Here is a 15,932-nt window from a genome sequence, read left to right as displayed (position 1 = left end):
AGTTATAAAATATCAAATTTTAAGTTTAAAATATGTTATTAAACATTCGCGTAGATATGCAATTGCACGTAACATTATACAGTCATTATGTGATGTAAATCCCTGAATTAAATAGAAAACAAAGCACAGGTAGTTCTTGATTAGTACTGTTAATGTACTATTTTCGAAAATTCCCGTGTAAACCGATTCCGGGTGCAATGAAAACACAATTTTCTATTGAAAATACAAGTAGCTTTTGTTGTACGCGCGCTTTAATTGGTGGATTGGTGGATTTAGACCTGAGTGGTTGGTTTTTCCGAGGCGTTAATTGCACAAATACCGAATTACCAGTCTTTACCAAATTTGACATGCATGCAACATACACATTTGGTTCTTATGATAACAAATGTATATTTTCTCCGTTTGTTTTTTTTTATTTTTGCTATATCTATAATTTTTATCTTTTTTTTTTTCAAGTGAAATGATTGAAATGTAATAAAGATGGTAAAAGAAGTAATTTCTATTTCGTGAAGGCAAATATCAAACTAAATGTAACTTCTAACTTAATTACGCGCAACGCACACCTGCAATGATGTAATATATTTTATATTTAACTTTAAATTTGACATTTTAACAGTAATTAAATTAAAACTGTAAGATGTATGCAATATATCGCAAATATATTCTACGTAATAAAACTTTAATTTTAAAGCTTAAAGTTAAAATTTTCTTAAATGTAGGTACTGCTTATTTTTATAATTTTTTAATTTCCATATTCCTCATATAAGTCTTGATTTAAAATTCTATTGAATTAAAAAATAATAAATATTTTGGAAAAAATGTATGTATATAATTTGCAAGCATTTTATCCATTAAAAATTGAAAATTTTGTTCATTTTCAAAAAACCTTATAATTAAAAAATTATTCAACGGCTCAATATTTTTTGGAGACATTAATGCAAGTTTGTGGATTTTTCAACAAAGTATATTTAACAAAAGAAATTGCGATATAGTTTGTACTTTAATATTAAATATTTAATATTGAACTTACTCGGCTGTATAACATAAGCAAATCCGTCTTTGACCCATTGGACGGCACCGACTCGGTTTGTAACCTCGCAAGGAATTACCACTTCGCCGCCCTCAAGCACGGAACTGTTGCTCGGCCTAATCCGGAAATGTTGTTGTACGGCCTCGCCTGTAACAGAAAGATAAAAGTGATTTCGGTTCCAAAGCGGCGTCTCTCGGAAGAACGATAAAGCTCACGTGTTCCTGCGCAATGGTGCTTGCGAACGTTTTATACTCGCGCGATAGGATGAAGTAAAGTAGGATGATGTGTGCCATAGATTACAATGTTATGTCTATACGTTAAGATATTCGCAGAAATTGTCTACGTGAGATTTATAAAATATATCCGGATTCAAAAGTGTTACAAGTCAAAGATCGATTTTATTCAAATGGATACTTCGAAAGTAACAATTTCTTTAACGCTAAAAAATGCAAATAATATAAAAATGTAATAAATTTAAGTTTCAAGAATATAAAAAACAAAATAAATTTTTAGCTTATCAATTTGAATTTATAGTGAATGTCCGTTATTGTTATTTTATTGTTAATATTTTATTACTGTTTATTATAACGTAAGAAATAAAATAATGTAAAAATAACATCATTGAAATTTCGATTTGCCATTAAGCAGGATTAAAAGATAACGGTATGTAAAAAAACATCGGGCGTCTGTCTGTCGGGCGTCTGAAATTATCATTTCTTACAAAATAAAAATGAGAAACACACAGCCAATTAATGGCGGTACACGCGTAAAAACGAGCTCAATCAAGAACTCATAGACTGCAGGACTGATAACTATGTGGCCATTAACCGCGTGGCTATCCAGCATTTATTGCGTGACGGCACATTGACTTCCGATTCGCTCGTAATTTGCGGATTCACGTACAGTTACGTCGATCGTTTTGGTTAATTAACTTTAATAGCGTATCGTCTGGCTGTTTTTAGTACGCTGATAATAATGTAAATCAAAAGATTTTATATACCAAGAAACTACGTTAAACTACGTTACGTCGACTCGATTGGCTCGATATCAGGAGAATCGAACGCACTCGTCAGCTTGTATGATTTCTCACTTTTCACGGGCGAAGTGAAGTTATAATCGCGACTCGCAAGCACTTTCTTAACGCGCTCTTTGTATTACTTTCGCTCTCGATTTTTTCCGATAGTTCTTTATTTATCCGTTTCGGTCTCCGTTCTTTTCGCCCTCTGGTTTTCCTCCGTTCCCTTTTCTTTTTACTCTCGCTTTTCCCATTCTTTCAATTCTGCTCGCTGATCTTTTTGAGCGGAGCAAGAATATAGAAAGGTGGAGAGAGGAAGGGAGAGAAAGGAAGGGGGAGAGAGAGAGAGAGAGAGAGAGAGAGAAAGAGAGAGAAAGAGAGAGAGAGAGAGAGAGAACAATAATTATGCCGATAATGTCGGCGATCACGCAACCGCTAAACTCTCCGATACCGCTGCTGGAAGAATCAAGGTAATCGGACGGTTTGGTTTCGATATGATCGATAATCTCTGTAGCGCGTGGTATTCCACGTCTGTACCACATCACGGTACCGCACGCACGAGATCGGTCTGCGTTATACAGCGTTACCGTGAATATCCCCCTTTGTTGGATGCCGTTGCGTTAGAAGCGGATTCACACGATTCGCCCTTATCGACAATTTGCATCAATTATGCAATTACGCCCATTGTGTAAGTAACACTAGAAATTATAATTTGCGATGCACGACGAATCCCTGAATAAAACACGAATTGCGACTTCGTCTCTCAATCGCAATTTGGCTCCTTTCTCTCTGCCTCTCTCTCTTTCTCTTCCGGTGAGTTTAAAAAAATTTTATATAAAATTTTGATATGTAGAACTTGACACACGCAGTTTTTAACAATTTTTCCATATAGAAAAATCGATATATATATTGCAGCAAAAATGAAAAGATTCGTATAGGCTATGTAAAGTGATTTACAATTGAACCGTTTATATTGGAAAGGGCATAGCTCACGTTTTTTGGTCAAATTGGATCAACAATGGTTTTCAATATCTCAACTCTCTCTCTCTCTCCCCCCTCCCCTCTCTCTCTCTACTCATGTTCTGTTTGAAAAGGACACGTGTCTCTCATCCATCATTGTAACGATATACACTCTCATGAATGCGCGTTAATTTGGAAATGGCACAGATCATGAATTAGCGCTACTAATTGCATTGAAACGTAAAAATATTAACTTTCCTTGGTCAGTTTGTTTTTTATCGTAAAATGCAAGTTAAATAAAATACAACATTGCTGTGCTGCTATGGATTTTTATTTGATAACGTATTTTAATATTGAATCAACAGTGCGTTTTAATAGCTACGATGTAAATTAAATTTCATGCTTCATAAAATAAAATATGAAAATTTAAATACTGATAACATACTGCATAGTAAATTCTTTCGTCAAAACAAGTGTGTTAATTAAACTAACAATCTGTTCTTATGCGTTGCATAATATACAAATTTGTTACAATTCTGCAATTGTGAATTTTATTTTTTGTTTTTAGATATAATTTTGGTGATTGCTACAAAGCTGATTAAATTATTTGGAACCCGTGGCGTTATCGAAGCGAGCGATTTAATTATGTTATCGCGAAAACTGGTATTATAGTTAATGGGAACCTGGATCCCTGTCGCCTCTTATGCTTGTATTTTTCAAAAAGCCATTAATTTCTGCGAAACGGATTGCATTTGGTAGTGGATTTGCGACGACGCGCCTAAGCGAAAACTCGTCCGTGCAATACGCACACGCACTTGGAATGATTCATCCAGGATGATCGTCCAGAGTGAACCGTGTAAATTGGGTTTTGAGCGGTCGCCTGGCCCGACCGAATTTACGCAATCTCGCCGTCCAAATGCAACGTCAATAAAATATAGGTGAGCGCCGCCGGCCGAGGTCTAAACGCGATTCGACGGGCGTCGTTTAATTTTGTAGCACAGACCAACTGGTCGACGCTTCGATTCGTCCAAAGGGATTCGATGATTGGGCGCGATTGTGGAGAACGGATTAAAACGACGTTGACCGGCCGCGGTCGGCGAGCGAGAGTTCGAAAATAGACGGGTAACGAGAGATACGAAAATAAAGTTTATAATTGAGTCCACATCGTGGGTCGCGGCATTATCCGAATAAAAATTTCATTTAGACAAAGAGGTTGGATAAATGAAAAAAAAAAAAAAAAAAATTAGCTTATCTCTACCTGCGGGATAAACGTTCCGTTCAAATGGAAATTCATTTGAAGTTAATAGCTATCTGCGTAACTCTTTATTTGATAATAAAATAATACTTTTAATTATAGGTGCTTGTTTGTTTATGATGTCCAAGATAATTTCTTTCAATTGGTATATCAAATCAAGCCCTTTTAATTAAATTTATGAGTCTTTTATTAAAGCCGCCACATAGAAACGAGTGTGTAATAAAATTCATCGAAAAGAAATTAAAATTTTTTTTATTCCGCAAAATCATGTTTTCGAGTATTTTTAAATCCTTCTCGAGTTCTTGACACGAAATCTAACTATAAATAACGATAAATCTATTTTACGATGCTGATAAAACACAAATCATTGAAAATGTCGCAGTATTGTAACTATTTTATATCCACGCGAATACATAGAAAACCGGCTTTTACAGACGGTAAGGCGATAAATAATTGTCAGCGCAGTAAACATGCCTCCATAAATACACAGAGTAAACGTAACGTGTATGTGTAACACAAAGAATCGGGCGATTGCTTAAGCAAAATTTACCTTAACGTGCTAAAGCTTTCAGCGAATTCTTAATTGACGCGAAACGGGAAACATGCATAATCGGCCTAAAGAAAAATAAACGTTTCGGATGAGATAAAGAAGGAGAGAGAACAGCAGAGGACGCGCAAATTCACCGTATGAATTATACGATTATTGGCCTCGTAACTTTTTCTCGCTATGATGCAGTTTCACGCACAACCGCGCTTTAATAAGCGCTTCTCCACACGATGGACTTTTCCTCCGTGTTTTGGATCAGTTTGCAATAAATTTATTTCGATAAGAAAGATGTGTAGCCGGCGATTCAATAATTTTCGAATTATAAGAGATTATAAGAGATTGAAAGCGGATAAAAATTCTTTTCGGGACAAGCGCAACTTTGATAACAAAATATTACTCTTTATCTAATGTCAAACGAACGTTATTTGACGTAATTTGAAATTGATGTCAGTTAGAGAGAGAAAGATACAAGACGACATAATAGAAAATTCGCTAGGAAATGCGGACTCAAAGAAAATTCCCAGTAAAGAAAAAGTCGACTCCAAATTGGCGGACGGAATCTGCAGACGAAGGGAAATGCGCAGCGGAATCCAGGACATCCTGTATATACGGAGGCTTTAGACTCTCCTGGTTTGTTTATTTCAGCAACTGGGACTCGGATTAAATCGCTCTCTATCTCTCTTTCTCTCTCTCATTCTTATTTCAGCCGCTGGAAAGTGTTCACCCGGTAGGTACACAACCGTCACCGACGTCCGCATAAATTCCGCGATTAATCGCCGCGCGCCGCCGATCAATTATTGAGCGCGCTTTTTATCCGTGCTGTAACGTCGCCGACGGTGGCTTTCGTCTGCGCGAACCGTACATATTTACCTTTCCACCGTATTACGGGCAATTCTATGTAGATCTTACTTCCTTCCCGCGCTCGGCCATTAGAATTTCAAGCGTGGATCCGGCTCACGGAATTTTCGATAAAATCACCTCGCCGTCTCTCTTCCTGGCTCTCGGCGAAGAGGTAGAACCGGCGTAGTTCTTAAGCTCTATTCATCGCTCGATCAGCCCGTTTTATATCCGCTTTAATTTATTAATTTTATGACTTGGAAGCTTGGCAATTCGAAGATAAAAAGAGAAAAAAATTGAAACGAATACCCAAGCATTTAACCAAGAATTTAGATAGCTTTTTTTTGAATTTTGTGTTGCGACCTCCTTCTTGTTATTCATTCTCGAAGGAATAATTTATGCAATACCGAAAAAGTCTCGATGGTGCAAAAAAAAAAAAAAAAAAAAAAAAAACAAAAAAGAAACGGCATCCTAGATACTCGATTGTGTGAACGCAAATTTGTTCGTAACGATTGCGTCCCCCTAGTAGAGGCATTCAGCTTTGAGATCGTCGTTAGCTGAAAATACCCTCGCTGTTCTATGTACTTTCGCCGTCGCCAGCCAAATATTAACGTCGTTAAGTTCGCAGGCGCAACAAATTCCACATTTCTCGTTTTCTTGTCCCGATCGGGCGGCTGTCGTCGCCCGCAATGAAAAGGTGGCATAATGACTAGGAGGAGCAGGGAAGGGGATGAGGATGCAGAATCTCTCTCGACTCTCTCCTCTTCTTCCTTTTCTATTCTGAAGGGAAAAGACGATCTTCCGCCTCTTCCTCGCGCTCGAAAATGCAATTTCCAGCATTGCGACGACATCTAATTCAATCCGCGCCGTTTCTTCCCGGCTTTTGTGTCCACCTTAAGTCTCACTATTAAGGCGAATTTACGCTTTTGGTGATTTGTCGTGAAAATCCGAGGCCGAATCCGAGCCGAGAAAGATGGGCGATAGTCTCGCGAAAATTAAGAAATCACAAGAGCGCATCGCAGCCGTGCGAGAGTACGCTGCGTAATAACACTTTCGACAACGGAAGTGGACGCAAAAACTCGTTCTCGAGCCGGTGCATTCATTGATAATTCCGACGTAATCGTTCGCAATCGAAGCGTGTAAATTCGCCCTCGGTCGAAACGGGAAAGCGGTCTCGCGAGGAGGCGAATAAAAGAACCGAGTCTCGTCCTTTTTGTCGTTTCGCACCACACAGATATCGTCCCTCGCCGGTGATTTCATTCACTTCGGTCGCGGCGCATTATACGAAATGAGAATGTTCGTTTAAGCGGCACAAAGGGACCCGAGAGTGTCGATGTGTCTCGCTCTCTCAAACGAGAGGGCATATGAGTTTCCTAAAAGACGGTGCCCCGCCACGCTTCCGGTTCACTGTCGTTCACTTCGTCGCGCAATATATCGGCTTTTTTCGAAAAGGCGCGGAAAGAGCGTGACGCGAGAGAGACTCGTGAGAAATGATCAGAAGTCTCAAGGTTCTGACCTCGACTTCAAGTACGAAACGACCTGAGAATAAGTCATTGAATAAGCCGCGGAATAATTCGCAACGAAAAGAGCGTAACGCGTATATTATGCCAGAAATTTGCACTGCAGTTTTCAGCCAGATTGCGCCGATATAAAAACGATTGGATAACTCGGCTTTCTGATACTCGCTGTTTTCAGTCAAACACGCCGGCAAATCGAAAAATATCCCTTTTTTCGAATATAGCTTGTGCGTGTTTTTGACTACTGATTTTATCGCTTTAATATTTTTGCAAATTTAAAATTGGTACAAAATTATTTTATCGTTGTTTTTTAGTTAATTTGGCAATTGGTTTTATTCGTACAGCATAATTTATAAATATTACGCATATATAAATCGAAAGTTATGAAATATATTTTGTAAAATTTACTAATTATTAACCAATCGCGCTGACAACTGACTAGCGGGCGCGCGGAGTCGACTCATCCAAAGAAATTCGCAGCGAGTTAATTCTCGAAATTATTTACGATTTTACACAGTGTGTTCATTGAATGCATATAATCACGCTATTTAAGATAAATATAATAGCTAATAGACGCATCATGCATATGACACGTTGTTGCCAGGGACAGATTGGGACAGATAACAAATGACATGCATAGCGCGTTATTCCGGCGCAAATGGTTAATAATGGTTACGAAATGATATAATGGAATAATGAGAAATAATTTTTAATATAAGTCGTGTTTGCGAATATAGGTCAGTCTTAACACGCAAACCATGTGGTGTCGATTGTATAAAAGTCCCTTTTCCGTGCATTTTTAAAATAATCTTAAATTGTGCATTAAGTCAAAAAATCATAAGTTCATTATTCACGCTGCACACGTTGTAAAATATCTCTGCTCGTGAATTAGACGTTCGTATCGAGAAACTATAACGTATTCTTGTTAGATTTAATAATAATTATTATTTCCATTACGAAATAATAATGCTATAATGCAAAATAATGATGTTTGTGAATATGTAAGTCGATCTTAAAAAAATCAAATAAAGCACGATATTACTTTCGAGATTCGCTTGCTTTTCTTTAAAAAAAAAAAAAAAAAAAAAAAATATCTTTGTGATCTCGAGGTCGAGTCGTCATCAACCAGATATGTATATCGAAAAGCATCAGGTAACATCGCGGAAACACGCGCTGCATATCACTGTCTCGTTATTTTAAATTAGAGAGCGTACATTGTGACGCGGAGCAGACAATGCGGGTATAGATAGGGTAACCGATACAATAATTGACCGGTATGCGGTAATTGACCGCCATCGCGTCCCTGCTCGCGGTCTGTATATCAAAATCGGCGTTATAATTGTTTTCAAAACAAACCCTCGAAAGTGGTCCCTCGTTAACTTATAATCACCCTGTACTGTCATATTTTACCGCAGAGCATGCGTGAAATGTAACAAAAGCTGGATGAAAGTCGCATTTTAAAGTGATATTCTTCCGCAGTTCTTTATAGTTTATGTATCATTGTTGCAAACAATCTAGAATTGTTTGTATTTACGCTATTAACACGATCGCTATTAACTAACGGGAGATGTTTGTCGAGAGAAATTGTGTATGTTCGTTCGAGATTCCGCGCGATCCTGGAATTTTAATATCTCGTTAAATTATTTGACAAAAATTAGATGACAAAATTGGATTAACAGTAGGAATAAATTTCGCGCAAATATTAATACACAAATTCCAGCACGTTGAGTTGAATAATTCTATCTTAAAGTTAGAAATACCGAGATCAATGTCCGTCAAAATGTAATAGCGAGCTCGTTTGTTCCATCTATCATCGGGACACGCAGCGAACCGGAGAGGAGATAGTGTACATCGAACTGTATCTCTCCGCAGAATTTCAATGAGCAGCCTCCGCTCGACGTCGTTCGATATTATCAAAGAAACGTGTCTTATTTCATATCGAGCAAAGGGGAGCTCCTTGCGAGCTCCAGACTGTCGATTTGCGTAATTAGTCGCACCACTATGCAATCACGTTGCGGTAATTGAAGGCCCCGCGAATACGCCAGCTGCGAATGCGATAATGACTAGAATGGACGAAGCCGAGATACACAAGAAAGCTTGATTCATCTCGCTCATCTCCAAGATATTTTTAACAATGTGTTAATTATTAATAAATCTTGCAACCGACAGTAAACTTTAATATCGCAAAATAGATATTTACGAGTTATATCGAGTATTATTTTCCAAAGAAACCACTCTCAAATTGAAAAAACTGTAAAAATTTACTGAGCAATCTATTGAGACGTATTCTACGAGCAGTAAAGCTATATTGACACAAGATGTATGGCAGCTTACAGGTGAAACGTGTTACTACGTATAAATTAGATATTAGATTTTCGTCGAATAGATGTTTGCTTTGGGGCTTATACACCGGGCATCTATAAGTCACGGTCGACTGGGATCGTGCGACTCTTCATGGTCGAAGGCTTTCGCTCAATGCGGTTATAAAGCACCGGTGCAGTCTGATCCGATGAGAAATTATGATTTATGATAGGTGCCCGTGTACGGTATAGAGTGGCCATCAGAGCCGGCGGGAACGCCAAAATGTAATCTCTTAACGAGAATTTCCTGCAACTCCACTTTCCCGAGTAATATCTTCCTCGCGCTTGATATCGAATATATCGCAATTAAGCTCCAAGAACGTAAACAGATTACGACTTTGTACTTCAAGTCTTAAGTGTAGTTTAGTCTGACGTAATTTAAGGTTCGCTTGTCAAGAAATTTAATGTTACGAATGAAAAAGTTGTGGCAAAGAGAGATGGCGTTCTAACCAAATTTTCTACCAGGAAAAGTACGTCGCGAGTCTCGTAAAAGTTTTCCGCGAACTTCGAAGTATGAGAGAATAAATATTCTAGCTCTGCTTCGTTACTCGTGGACTTCTCTCCAGCATTGTCGGGGCTCGTCACGCAGTAAATGAATAAACTGTTATTGCGGTCAATCGGCGTTTCGAACTTTCGTTTCTGTTTTGTGTTTATGCGCGCCGAAGGCGCCAAGAAGGAGACGCCCTTTTGCGAGGGGGGCCGCCGCTGGCACGGCCGGATGTAAACCTTCTTCTTCGCCGTCGTCTCTTACCGCAACGCGCTTCCTTTCGCGCCTGGCGATCTCCATTCTGACCAGCAGGCAGGCAGGTTATTTCAACGTTCTTAATTGCGATTCTTCTCACAGGCCGGCACGCATGGGTGCGCGCACGTTACATAGATCGTGGGATTGTTTCGTGTTTTGATGTGACAAGGGAAAATTTTTTGATAGCGAATTTACTTTAATTTTCGACGTTTCTGAGATGGCTTATCTTAGTTGCTTTTTTTACATTGTTTATCATTTAAGAAGCTACGAAGAGGCTAAGATGCGCGATACTTCTTAATTATCGTGCTCTTGATTATAGTTGTTTAAGGCGTGTGTTCCGCTCTCAAATTAATTAGGCGAATAATAAAAATGTAATTGTGTATGCATGTTTAAAATGCAATTAACATGACAGCTATAACGCCAAACAACTCGTACGAGCGACTATATGCCATCGTGTGTTGTTTAACTGCGTTCTATGAAGTGTCTGCATTCAACTGGTGACTACAACGTAATACCAACTTTATGATTTTAATTACAGCATCAGTCTCTTTAACGAGTGATGTCGTGCGAAAATATGAAAAGTTCTTTCATGTGATACAAATATCGCGCGCAGAAATAGCACTTATTAATAACTGGAATATTGAAATTCGCATTATTGTCGATAATATAATTATGGACTAATTTTATTACATTTTAATCACAAATTTTTTTAAAAGTATTCTCGCCAAATTGTTTTTTTATCATCGGCATTACGCCAGAAGTTATCTCTAGAATTTTTAATTCTGTCAGATGTACATCATATTTTTTAGGAGAGTAACGCCACATGGGATTGAGGTCGTTAAATGCAAAACTATGCAAGTGCCAAAAACATTTTTCATATTTTTATACTTTTCACTGTAGCACACTGTCATATCTACTCTGTAATATGCAAACGAACTTTACTGCACTTGTCTCGAGTACTATTATTTATCTTCTTTCCATTCCAACATGTAAAAGTGTAACATATCTTTAAATAACATCAAATTTTTACTCCAAAATTATCATTCCGACATTTACATTACATTGCATATTGTTTTTTTACACCTGTAATTTAAAAAAAAAAACTGTTTATTCATTAAATTTTATCTGTGACTTTTTCACATAAGATAACAATCACTCATTTCGTTTGAATAAAAATTGTTTTATTATGCGGCTAATCAAAAATAATATATGGCGGCAGCGAAAAATTCAGCGACGCCAATTAAGATACACAAATATAATTTTTTCCAGCACAGCAAAAATTTCAGCAAAAATTCAATCGAGATTGTTTGCATATTTTCTATGTACTTAATGATTTCCATCGGCGAGCGTCAATGATATTTTCCCATTAAACGTGCTATGCCGCCGCGGCGTCTAGCCGTTGTATCGTTTATGCATCGCTCAGCGGATGCACGACATTTGAAAGCCATGAAAGCAATATCGTTCGAAGGAAGATTCTTCGACGATATTTTTTTTTCGGGGAATGCGAGGAGAAAGTTACATTCATCTAATTTTGAATTCGTCTCGTAGTCGACATATCGAGGGAAAGAAAGAGAGAGAGAGAGAGAGAGAGAGAGAGAGAGAGAGAGAAAATACTTCATTAGCGGTACACCACAAAGTCGACCGAACGTTAGATCTCTCAACCGTAGATATCCGGAATGTAATCGTTGTGATCGTGACTTATACGACGATCGCCTTTTAAATTTATCTGTGGGAATCTCTGCGCTTCGTAGAATAAAGGCAGTAGAATTGGATAATTAATTGCGTTACGCTGCACCTGCACTCGCGGACGTTAGAGTTTGAACTTCATTTTGAAATGTCGTGATGTCGCGTTGGACGACAGTGACGTTTAAATATTAATACGCGGAACGAGAAATATACGTATAAGAGAATATATTTGAGTGATCTTCCAAAAATATGATAGTCATATAATACGACTAATTGATATATTTCATTATGATAATATGAAATATAATATTACGGACATTATGATGTACATAATAATGTTTCCTGCATTTTCAAAATTTTTGATGCGCTATATTTAAAATTATGAATTTGTCATAAATTTGCTTAATAAATTTAATTTATTTGACATCGTGAACAATCCTGAATTAGCCATTTTAAAAAAAATATATGTGAGCGTATCTTGTTAAACATGAATATACATTAACTTTTCTCGTAACAAAAAATAGTTTGTTAAATTTGTTAAAAATATAAAAATTTAATATTTAATTTAATGAAATAAAAAAACAGATAAAAACAGATTTATTTTTTCATTTATAATTTACGTATAAACTTTTCTTGAAGAAGTTGAGCGGTAATAGTCTGTATAAAACGAAAGTTTTCAATAATTTCGCATCGCGTTGTATTTTCATGTGCCAGCCAGAATGCGGTAATTAAAATGCAAAGTTGGCGTTATTCCATAATCACTACCTGCATAATTTTCTCACATATATATTTTGTGCAGTACAAACAATAACTGAAAGCGAATGCTCTGCCCGAAAATTACGTGGTTTACACACAGTTTTGCGTTTCGGATATGTCGATATTACTGACATAGATTTCAAGCCTGCTGTGAATAATTTTTCATTGTGCATTTATGAAACATCCCAGAAGACTCGAACAATGATCTCAGCGAAACAAATCTTAGGAAAAAAATTTGAACAAGAATTCTATGCTTTTTTATAATTAATCAATTTTTAAACACCGCTATTTATATCAAACTCAAATTAAATATAAAGCAATCAAATTATTGAATTCCAACTATATCAATATCGAATCGAATCGAAGACTCAAATCTAGTAATTTATTCTGCATAATTTTATTTTAAATTAAATATGACGTAAGTTCTCGTTATTTATGCGCACTCGTAGTTTTTCGTTTGCCTTCTAATTTACACGCTCATATTATAATACTGCAATAAAATAAAAAAATAATTTTACATCTAGTTTCCATTTTCAATTTTTGACGAGGCAAAAGTTGCCCGAGAATTCGCAGGATATCTCTCTGCTATCATTGTTCAAGTTGTTTGGCACAGCCTGCACTTCTCTCGCGGCTTGTAATTCCAAGAGCGGAAGTTTCGAGCGCTCGTTCCGACGCACGAGCGAGCGCGTTTATGCTAGCTCAAGTTGGATCATCATCGTATACGGAAGGAGATACGGAGAAGAAGAAGACGGCGACGAGCGCGAGCATAGGAGAACGACGTAAGAATGGGCGGGAATAGGAAATCGGGGAGAGAAAGGCGGACAAAAGAGGGGAGAAACGCGGCGAAGCAGTTACGGGGATTATAGGCTAGAGCAAGACGGGAGGGAGGGGGGGGATGCGTACGTCCGAATTACGTGCATCGATTCACCGGCCGGGCGAGTTCGGAAATGGGGAAAGTTTCACGGCGAGCCGATCCTTTCGGCGGATGAAGAAACGTCTTCAGGTGTAGGCAAAAAGTAGGTTGGTAAGATCGGCGAGTGGGGAAACGAGACTTCGCCGGATCGCAAATTTCGACGGCGATCGTTTCGGCAGCAGCAAATCGGCTCCCGCTATCGTTTCGCGCGAACAAGCTCTAACGCTTCCCCTCGGATTAACGAGCTTTCGGTTAGGTATTAGGACGCGAGCTTGCGACATGACGTAATTGGTTGTTTGGGAAGGAAAGGGACGTAAAAACATGTCACGTCGTTTACAGTCTTGTGCTCTTGCGGTCACCTTGAAGATAGTACTACACGGCGCGCTCTTGTACGCGGCTACGGAAGATTGGCTACGAGCGGTATTTGTGCGAGGATGATAAGTAAGTATTATGGAAGATGCCTCGTGCTCTCGAGCTAACAGCATTAATTCCGCCGTGCAGCTTCTATGCGGCAGGGTTTATTAACCCGCTCGTTCGTATCGAGATAAATTCGATATAGTTTACGCTCCTGATAACCACATATTCTTGTTAAATATTCAAAGTGGTAAGCAGTTATGATATTGAAAATGAGAGAAATAATCCTAATTAAGTAATTTTTACGAAATTTTCTAATACCAGAAATAACATCTTATCGCGTTAAATTAATACACTTCCTCCGTAATGGGCGACCGTAGCATTAATAATATCGTTTTATCTACAATATTATGTTCTCTATTTTAGTAACGTTTAATTACACCAGTTATCTAATGGAGGAGACACTCAAAATTGAAATGCTTTATGTCAAATCCCTCCTACGGTTCATCGATTCAAATTAATCCGGTCGACTAGAGATGGTGCCATAACAAAAATCCGCTGAACGCAAATACAAACTCGAGCGTCGCGAATTTTCGACGCTGCTGTGTGTCCGATTGCGTTTTATTGGCAGACTGACATGGCCACTCGGGAAATGACGTACTCTCGTCGCTTTGTCATTTAGAGCGTATCGAACAATCGAGTGTGCCGGCGCGACGGCGGCCGACTACATTCATACTCTACATGTTTAAAACTGTTATGTATCCCATATTCCATTTGCAACATGCCGTGCGATGGCATTGCAGTGAGTGCACAGATGCGGTAAGAGCAGTTCACTAATTCTGCGCGGAATTCGATTGGCAAGGTTTATGATGCTAAATTAATAAACAGCAAAAATTTCGATCCACTTGTAATTTATCGTTCGAGGTGAATCAATTAAAAAAAAAAGGCACAGAAATCAACGTGAAGATCACGTGCCGTGACGCGCTGTGCAGTTTAATCTCGTGTATTTAATTAAATTAAAGCAAGTTTCTCCCTTTAACGCATCGCGCTTAATTGAGAAACGACAAGTTTGGACGGCGAAGAAGAATGACTATCCGTCCACCGTTTGCTCGAGAACGCGAGTTATGGTAATTCGGTCGCCGCCGACTGACATTTCTTTGACTAACGCTCGCACGGACATTTCGCTAATTCGAATTATCCTTCTCGCGGCACGGACGGATTGTCTTTCGTTCCGGAGGCCGTACGTTCGCGCGGCTATGCGCACGGCCGCATTTTCCGCGCTGACACAAATGGGATTTGCATCACCAGAAATAATGAAATTCTAGGCAGACTTTATTACTATTACGGGGCGCGCGGCAGCGGACGCCCTCTCGGCCCGGCCTCACCTCTCCTCCGCAGGATGCGCCCGACTTTGTAACTTCGGGCGAAATTGAATTCTGCGCGCTTTCGTCGGTTTAACTGCAATTTGTAAAAGTCCCGCACTCGGCTGCACTGTCAGCCGTCGCGGCAGATCTCCGACATTTTTCAAAAGTCAACTTTCGAGGCCGGTAAAAATTTTCGCGCCCGCTCCCGTTATTAATGACCGAAGTGATGTTTCAAATAGCGCGTGAAATTCCGAACATTTTAGCACTCCAAATTAGTCCTTTAATCCTTTCGAGCATCCGGCCAATTACGCCGCGGCGGGTTTTCATTGTACTTCAAGGGATTAATAATTGATATCACGGTAGAGCCATTAATTAATCTCACCTACAACATGGTCGTTTATAACTCATATACGTTGATTATATAATTGAAAATTCTAAACGGGCAAGAAATTGAGACATGCATTTTAGAAGTACCTATACACAGCGTTTCCGACACGTCTTTGCAAAGTGCAAAGTTCCTTATGTTTTACGAGCAAGATTCAGTAACTACATCCGCGTTTAATAAAGGTAAAGGGTTTTACTCTCCAGTCCTCTAT

At 38.5% G+C, this 15,932-nt stretch overlaps 1 protein-coding gene across 5 annotated transcripts in view; it reads right to left on the bottom strand.

The window, feature by feature from the left end:
- The window catches only part of sns (sticks and stones), a 245,775-nt gene that overhangs the window by 64,257 nt on the left and 165,586 nt on the right, over window positions 1–15,932 (bottom strand). For all 5 annotated transcript variants that reach the window (XM_067347779.1, XM_012371016.2, XM_012371017.2 and 2 more), the window contains exon 2: window positions 1,031–1,177. In XM_067347779.1, coding sequence (XP_067203880.1) covers window positions 1,031–1,177 — 147 coding nt within the window. The remainder of the gene's footprint in view (window positions 1–1,030; window positions 1,178–15,932) is intronic.

This window comes from Linepithema humile, chromosome 1, assembly GCF_040581485.1.
Source record: "Linepithema humile isolate Giens D197 chromosome 1, Lhum_UNIL_v1.0, whole genome shotgun sequence".
Classification (NCBI taxonomy): Eukaryota; Metazoa; Arthropoda; class Insecta; order Hymenoptera; family Formicidae; genus Linepithema; species Linepithema humile.
Note: the sequence above shows the minus strand (reverse complement) of the source record. Positions and strands in the feature narration are given on the sequence as shown.